Here is an 8648-nt window from a genome sequence, read left to right on the forward strand (position 1 = left end):
GGGGAAAAAAGGTAAAGAACAATGTCATGCCATGACATTGCAGAGCAGCAGAACAACAGCCCCCATTACGCCGAAGGTACCTGATGTGGTAATAGTACCAGCTGATTTAACTATTGATGATGACCAAGCACAAATAACGAAAGCAACCCCAATTCAGAAGCAAGATTATTTACAAAAGATGAAGCTTCTCAAGACTTAAATTCTCAATCAACACAACCTCCAACCAACAACACACAGCAAGCACAAGACCGCACTAAGCAGCAAAGTGAGCAGGAAACATGCCGGGACGCTCCACCTTTCCCGTCCAGGCTGAAAAAGAAAGACAATAGTAAGCAATTTCAGAGGTTCCTGGACGTGCTTCGACAGCTACATATTAATATTCCCTTAATAGATGCATTAGAGTAGATGCCGAGCTATGTGAAATTTCTCAATGACATTCTAGCCAACAAGAGAAAGATCGGAGAAAATGAAACAATTGCACTAACATACGAGTGTAGCGCTTTATTTCAAAATAATCTCCCTGGGACCTTTACATTACCCTGCATCATAGGAGGGAAGATGGTCGGGAACGCACTGTGTGATTTGGGGGCGAGCATAAATTTGATGCCCTTGTCAATCTTTAAGAAGCTGGACATCGGTGAAACCAGACCAACCACGATTAAATTACAGTTAGTCGATAGATCGATAAAGCTTTCAGAGGGCAAGATAGAAGATGTTCTTGTGCAGGTAGACAAGTTTATCTTCCCCGCAGATTTCGTTATATTGAATTATGAGGCAGATAGAGAAATCCCTATCATCCTGGGATGCCCATTTCTCACCACAGGGCGAGCATTGATTGATGTGCAGAAAGCAGAGTTGACCATCCGGGTCGATGATCAAGAGGTAAAGTTCAATGTACTCAATGCGTTGAAATATCCAGAAGATGTGGAAAACTGTCAATATATCGAAGAACTGCAGGGAGAACAGGTGCACGAATCCCTGAAGGAAATGGAGGAGGAAGATGTTGAAAACGGCGCAACATTGGAGGAGGATTGCATCGAAATTCATGCTGAATCTAATTTCGAATTGCTCGAGTTGTCTGAACGAACTTCACAACGCATTAAGCCATCTTTAGAAGAGCCACCTGTGTTAGAGTTAAAGCCGTTGCTGGTGCACTTAAAGTATGTTTACTTGGGAAGTAACGACACGTTACCAGTTATCATTTCTGCATCACTAAGTAAGGAGAAAGAAGATGCTCTCATACGGATCCTAAGAAACAACGCAAAAGCCTTAGGATGGACCTTGGCAGATATTCGAGGAATCAGTCCTTCATATTGCATGCACAAGATTCGTCTGGAGGAAGGAAAAAATGGATTAGTAAAAAGGCAGCATCGCTTAAACCCTACCATGAAGGAGGTTGTAATGAAGGAAATAGTGAAGTGGCTGGACGCTGGTGTCATCTACCAGATATTTGATAGCAGCTGGGTAAGCCGCAGTGTGTTCCAAAGAAAGGGGGGATGACAGTCATCACCAATGATAAGAATGAATTGGTTCCCACAAGGACATCTACGGGGTGGAGAATTTGAATAGACTACCGCAAGCTAAATTTGGTCACTAAAAAGGACCACTTTCCACTCCCGTTCATTGACCAGATGTTTGGCAGACTTGCGGGGAACAAATTTTTTTACTTTCTTGATGGCTATTTAGGGTATAACCAAATAGCAATTGCGCCGGAGGATCAAGACAAGACAACCTTCACGTGCCCATTTGGTCGCATTCCGACGCATGCCATTTGGACTCTGTAATGCACCAGGCACTTTTCAACGATGCATGATGGCAATATTTTTGGATTACTTGGAGGAGTCAGTCGAGGTTTTCATGGATGATTTCACAGTTTTCGGCAGTAACTATGACTCCTGTTTGACCAACCTTGAGAATGTCTTGAAGAGATGTGTGGAAACAAATCTTGTACTGAATTGGGAAAAATGCCACTTCATGGTAGAGGAAGGAATAATTCTGGGTCACAAAATCTCCAAGGCAGGATTGGAAGTTGATCAAGCAAAAATTGACGCAATTTCCAAATTACCACCACCAGTGAATGTAAAAATACTAAGGAGCTTTCTGGGTCACGCGGGATTTTATAGAAGATTTATTCGCAATTTCTCTCAGATCGCAAGACCCCTTAGTGCACTTCTCGAAGTTGACCGTGAGTACAATTTTGATAATGCCTGCACTAAAGCATTTAACACATTAAAAGATGCACTTACCTCCGTTCCGATTTTGGTTGCGCCAGATTGGATGCAACCCTTTGCATTGATGTGTGATGCTAGCGGATATGCTGTGGGCGCAATTTTGAGTCAAGGCTGGGAAAAGGTTTTGCATCCCATTTATTATGCAAGTAAAACACTGAACGATGCACAAGAGAACTATATGACCACAGAGAAAGAAATGCTTGCAGTGGTATTTGCACTGGAGAAGTTTCGACAGTACCTGATTGGAACAAATGTGGTGGTGTATACAAATCACTCTGCGATTAAATATCTAACGACAAATATGGAAGCAAAACCAAGATTGATACGGTGGGTATTGCTTCTGCAAGAGTTTGACCTGGAAATTAAAGATAAGAAGGGCACAGAGAACCAAGTCGCAGATCATTTGTCAAGACTAGAAATTGCGAGGTTCAAAAGACATAAAAAGATATTGAGGAAAGATTCCCCGATGAGCTGCTAATGCCGGTAGGCATTAATGTTCCCTGGTATGCAAACATAGTAAACTTTATAGTTTGCGGTCAACTATCGAATGATTATACCTACTAGCAGAAGAAGAAGCTAGGACATGACGGAAAATTTTATTTTTGGGACGATCTATTTCTATATCGATAAGGACCTGATCATATAATACGTCGATGTGTTGCTGAGCACGAAGCCAATAGCATTTTAGAACTATGTCATGAGTCCTCATATGGAGGTCATTTTGGGGGGCAAAGGACTGCAGCAAAAGTCTTACAGTACGGCTACTTTTGGCCAACTCTGTTCAAGGATGCCCATGCCCATGTTGTGCAATGCGACAGGTGCCAAAGGACAGGGAATATGTCCAAAAGAAATGAATACCATTGACGTCAATCTTAGAAGTTGAATTATTTGATGTATGGGAAATTGACTTCATGGGCCCATTTCCACCATTCGAAGGTCATCAATATATTTTGGTTGCGGTTGATTATGTATCAAAATGGGTTGAGGCCATCGTATATGCCAAGAATGACGCAACCACTGTGGCAAAGATTTTGAAGAAGAATATTTTTGCGCGCTATGGAACGCCACATGCCTTAATCAGTGATGAGGGCTCTCACTTCACCAACTGCATAATTGCTAACCTGTTGACAAAATTCAACGTCAGCCATCGAGTGGCAACTGCTTATCACCCACAGACTAATGGACAGGTAGAGATCTCTAATAGAGAGATCAAAACGATCTTGGAGAAGGTGGTTAATACTGCCAGAAGAGATTGGTCACCCAAGCTTGACGAGGCACTATAGGCTTACAGAACTGCCTACAAAACACCAATTGGCATGTTTCTGTACGCCCTGGTCTTCGGAAAAGATTATCATCTGCTGCTCGAGTTGGAACACAAGGCAATGTAGGCATGCAAGAAGCTGAAGTTCGATTTAGCCAGTGCAGGGAAAGTCCAGAAGTTACAATTGAATCAGTTGGTCGAATGGCGAAGGGATGCCTATGAAGATGCCAAGATATATAAAGAGAAAACAAAGAAATGGCATGATGACCGCATAAACGACTGGACATTCATCGAAGGTCAACAGGTATTGTTATTTAATGCACGTCTGTGACTGTTCCCTGGAAATTTGAAGTCTCGTTGGTCCGAGCCATTTCGGATCAAGAACATCTTTCCCCACGGCACAGTGGAATTAACAATGTTGAATGGGAGCAGCGCATTCAAAGTCTATGGTCAGTGGATCAAACCCTACTGTGGGGGCGACTTCGATCGACACATGGACACTATTGATTTGGGCAAGCAGGGTTAAAATGCTTGTAGGGAAAGTGATTGCGGTAGTTCTGAGAACTTCTTTCAGTTGGCCTTCCCATCTATGTTTACTTGCTTTCTTTACAGCTTTCTTTTACCGTTTGTTTCATTTTGTGATTACCGTTTTGTAGGATTGGTCTTTAATATTCTAGAAGTTTCACATGTTTCCATACGTTAAATGTAGTAGTGTGGGCGTATGACTTTGTGAATGATCGATAAATCACCACAAGACCCTTTTCAACTTGCGTTAGGAAGAGTGGAAAATAAACTAGCATATAACGAGAGGATGGGTGTAGTAAGTAAGAAAGAAGAGGAGATATGCATCTAATACACCCAAATACATTGCGGTGAGGGGTGTGTTGCGCACATAGCGTCCTTTGCCCGGTCTTAGTTAAATACACTATGTTGAGGTATCCTCTAGAAATGTATTTAGTTAAGGGGTGTGCTGTGGGGATGTATGCGTGTTGCCCGTCCTCAGCAAAAATGTATCTGCAGTTATTGGAAGCATGACATGAATTGCAAATCATGCACCCTTCCGATTAAAATTGTAACTTTACCAAATTCTTTAACTCTTGTACAGGCATGAGAACATTTTGTTGGTAATGCAACCATTTGTAATATATTCGCATACTTTACTAATAGTCAATACAATCAAAGTACATAATTCACCCTACTCCTTGCCTGTGCCTCTTTCTTTATCTTCCTTTGTTAATCTTTGCTATATTTTTTACGATCTTCATTACGTCTCTATGATGTATTATATGTTTACACTGAGAAACATTTCTTGTACTTAGTAAATTCTGACTAACACTTAGTTAATGCTTAGTTTAGCAGTACTTTAACTTTTATCTTCCAAAGTCCTACTCAAACCTTCTTTTTGGAATTTTCTTCTAAGTGTTTGTCTAGTCTATCAAAACAACGCAATGAGGACCTTGCTCATCTTTAAATTTGGAGGTGGGGAAGGTCTGAGCAGATGAACTCAGAAGTATGTAGTATTTCAGAAAATGTGTCCATTTTCGTGTAAAAAAAAAATATATTTTTTCAAAACTCCAATGTCAGCGCAAGGGAAAATTGCAAAACTGTTCCCAGCCTGAAAAGAGTTTAGTTGTGAAAGGAGCCTGCTCGTAGTTGGATGTTCGTATGACACCCGTAGGAGCAAGCCAAAATGAAGGTGGGTTTCCAATAATAACGACGTATAAACCAAAAAAAAAAAAAAGCAAGGGACAACTCCTCTGATTATCATGAGTTAAAGTTAGAAATGGCACACTACCGTAGTTGGATGTTCGCATGACACCCGTTGGGACAAGCCAAAACGAAGAGTGTAATCATGAACAATTGTCTCTAAGTGAATAAATGACGTAATGTTTTGCTCACCACATATAGATACATCAAGTTGTTTTGATAAAGAAGAGATAAACTTTCTATTTTGAAAACTCGAAAAGTGTCTTTGAGCAAAATTTTGTTACAAAGAAGAATAAAGTAAGGCTTGCTAAGAATTAGCAAGGATAGAAGGAAAGTGCGATGTCAGGTAATGTGCCTAAGTGTAACATTCGGAGCAACCAATCATCGCAGAAATATAGGATAGGAATAGAGCATGATTGCCTTAGTAGAAGATATGCTTGAGGACAAGCATATATCTAAATTTGGGGGTGTGATAACTTGTAGAAATACAAGTTATTTATGCCACCTTGTCTAGATATTGCGGTCAAAAGTTAGTAATATGCACCAATTGTATGAAAATTAACCTAGTATGACAATAATTTTAAATGTTTGTAATTACACCCACTAACGCGAAAAAGATGGAGGACAAGCCAAACTTTACTTTGTTTTGTAGGAGACCAAGTCACTGCTTGCGCTCAAGGCTCATGAGAAATTAATCAACGCATCTCTGTAACATTGTGCCCATAGATTAACCATGAAGAGACAATTACTGAAGTAATGGTGCAATGCGACAGTCAGTCCAGAGCTATGCTTCAACTGCATGCGAACCTATGATCGAAAGATTCAACTGAGCAATGCAAGAGCGGGAGATTGAGACACGTGTACAACTAACAGTTGTGCAGAATTGATGGTCTGATTGCATAACAGAAGGAATAAAATCTCTCCATCTCCGGAATTACCATAACAATCAAGTGGGAACAACAAGGCCGGAGTCAAAGATCTGCTCCTATAAATACCCCAGTGATTTCAGAGAAAAATATGTTATTTAATACTGGGCTAAGTGCTGTAAGATTTTAGAGAGAAAAGGCTGAGCTGAGTGTTGAAGAGAAGAAATCCGGGAAGAGAATGAGATAATGCCGAGAGGTAAATCTCAGATCCGACCTGTCATATACCCAATCGAAGCTCTGTAGAGAGACCCCTGCTACCGGTGGAGCAAGCCTGAGAGGGAAGCTCTTCCTGCCATCGAAACCATCCTATCCGATAAGCAGATCCCCATTGAATCTGTGCCAAGACATTGGCACCGGATTGTATCTGTTCTATCTCTCTTTCATTGTATTCCATATTTTCTTTATCTCTTCATTCATTCACACATCATGTATCAAACACTTAATAGAAATATTAAATGTTTCGATAGATATCGTTTATCATTTTCTATCTATCTCCATTCACCCATTAGTCACTTTCTTCATGATGTTTTCTTAATCCCTTGATGAGCAATATGAATCAACAAGAACTTAATATGCATTAAAGTTATAAAATACGTTTAGTTAAAGCTTTCTAGATGGCATCTTCACCTTTGAGAGCAGAAGTGAAGATTCATTCTGATCTATCGAGAGAAGGTCAGAAGAGTGCGTTGACTAAAGCAAGTAGTACTTCCAGACATGGAAGCAACCTTGCGTTCATTACATTAGACTCTATTTCACCACAGACATGTGGGAGATGCGGCCGACCACTGAGAGATGTACGCCAAGAGTAGAGCGAGACAGTATTTGTACCTTCAATTCAATTAAGAACTTGCGTTATTTGTAATACTTATCCTTCTCTTTCTAATATGTTCACAAGACTTGTCGTCGCATCCCACGTCTTTGCACAATCTTCACAGCTAGCCTTAATCCTAGTATCTTGCACATAAAGCCTGTATCTTGTAACATCTAGCTTAGGTTTGTTGTATTTTTATGTTTTATCGCATTTTTACCGCTTTCCTTTATTTTACTGCAATTAACATACTGTACACACCTTTTATAAAGAATTAAAAACCCGATCGCATATACCATGAACATACCACAATAACCGACACCACTTCCCCATGTTCGACCTCACAATAACTTGTGACAATGCAGGGCATACTACCTGAGCAATCCCTAATTAACGAATAAATAGTAGTAGTATCGCATCATTACTAGCATTGAATAATATTCATTCATACCGAAGCGTTATAAGTGTCAACAGCTTGTCATGTAGATTTAAAATCCCACCGTAGGATGCATGTCACATGCATTGAAAATATGTTATAAACTGTTATAATATATAGTATACATGTTAGGGTTTCTTTTAATTAATATAATAGTCATATTAGATATTGAATGCCTTTGTGGGTTGTTGTGGATGTTTAATATGTCTAAAATTTTGTAAGCTATTATAAAATTAGGGTTAGATGTTTAAAATCCATAACAAAGGACAGTTTCATGCTCACTTAGATTAACCACTCATTTTAATAGTTAAAATAAGTCGTTAAACTTGTAAAACTAGGGTTACAAACTCAACCGGTATATAATCCTGTTGAAGGTTGGGGGTACTTAATTGATGGTCTATGGAAGACCTCTTACTTGGGGGTTATAGCCAAATAATTGAGCGTTGGTAACCGATTTTATGAGCATTCATGAGTGGTGTGAGGTAATAAAAATAGTTTATCACCTAGACATCGTAGGTTTAAAATCCATTTATAAGTGTTATACTTGGATATACCACCTAGACTTAGGGTTGTTTTTATTAGCCGAAAAGAACCTAAGTATAAATTTACCCAAACATTTAGAACACTTTAGTCAGAGATTAAAAGTTATTAGCTCTCACGTCCTCAAGAGTTCACACGGTGAGATCCATGCTCAGCTTCGTGTCGATTTTACCTCGACTGCTCCATTTGGAAAGTGTTTGCATGGGTCAATAACAAGGTGAATGAGGGAAGTCATTCATAGTAAGTGGGTGAAGGAAATGTGTCAACATTGTCCTACGGTCTCCTCCATTAGTTTGAACCGTGAGATTCCTATGTTGCACTTGATGTCGTTTTTAGGCGACACTAGCTAGTCGTTAACCATGGCGAGTAAACATAGATAGGAAGGTCTATTGAAAGAAGTTCTTAGAGTTACAACAATCACTTTCCCTGCAAGCGGTTTAATCCTACTTTCCTAAGTCAATGGTGTCCATGCGTCGATCGAAGTCGCCTCCATAGTAGGGCTTAATCCGTTGACCATTGACTTTGAATGCGCTGTTTCCTTCTAAAATTGTTAGTTCCACTGCGCCGTGAGGAAATATTGTCTTGATTCGAAATGGCCTAGACCAGCGAGACTTCAACTTTCCTGGAAACAATCGCAAACGCACGTTGAATAATAATACCTACTGACCTACGGTGAATGTCCGGTCGTGTATGCGGTCATCATGCCATTTCTTGTTCTTCTCCTTGTATATCTTATCAT

At 39.9% G+C, this 8648-nt stretch overlaps 1 protein-coding gene across 1 annotated transcript; it reads left to right on the forward strand.

Annotated features, from left to right (window-relative positions):
• Positions 1–405: 405 nt before the first annotated feature.
• LOC150035528 (uncharacterized) lies at positions 406–3714 on the forward strand. Its single transcript, XM_090314346.1, has 3 exons — positions 406–1216; positions 1874–2558; positions 3579–3714. Exons 1-3 carry the CDS (start codon positions 406–408, stop codon positions 3712–3714), a joined length of 1632 nt encoding a protein of 543 aa, XP_090170472.1.
• The last annotated feature ends 4934 nt before the right edge of the window (positions 3715–8648 follow it).

The sequence above is a fragment of the Benincasa hispida genome, chromosome 6 (genome assembly GCF_027475165.1).
Source record: "Benincasa hispida cultivar pf3 chromosome 6, pf3_genome.v1.1, whole genome shotgun sequence".
NCBI lineage: Eukaryota > Viridiplantae > Streptophyta > Magnoliopsida > Cucurbitales > Cucurbitaceae > Benincasa > Benincasa hispida.

What these genes read in the sequence shown, in the direction of transcription:
- LOC150035528 (XM_090314346.1), top strand. Translation starts at nt 406, where the DNA reads ATGCCGAGCTATGTGAAATTTCTCAATGACATTCTAGCCAACAAGAGA. An exon ending in TATCATTTCTGCATCACTAA is followed by an intron (nt 1,217 to 1,873) that starts GTAAGGAGAAAG and finishes ATGATTTCACAG; the next exon opens with TTTTCGGCAGTAACTATGAC. An exon ending in GCAAAACCAAGATTGATACG is followed by an intron (nt 2,559 to 3,578) that starts GTGGGTATTGCT and finishes TCTTCGGAAAAG; the next exon opens with ATTATCATCTGCTGCTCGAG.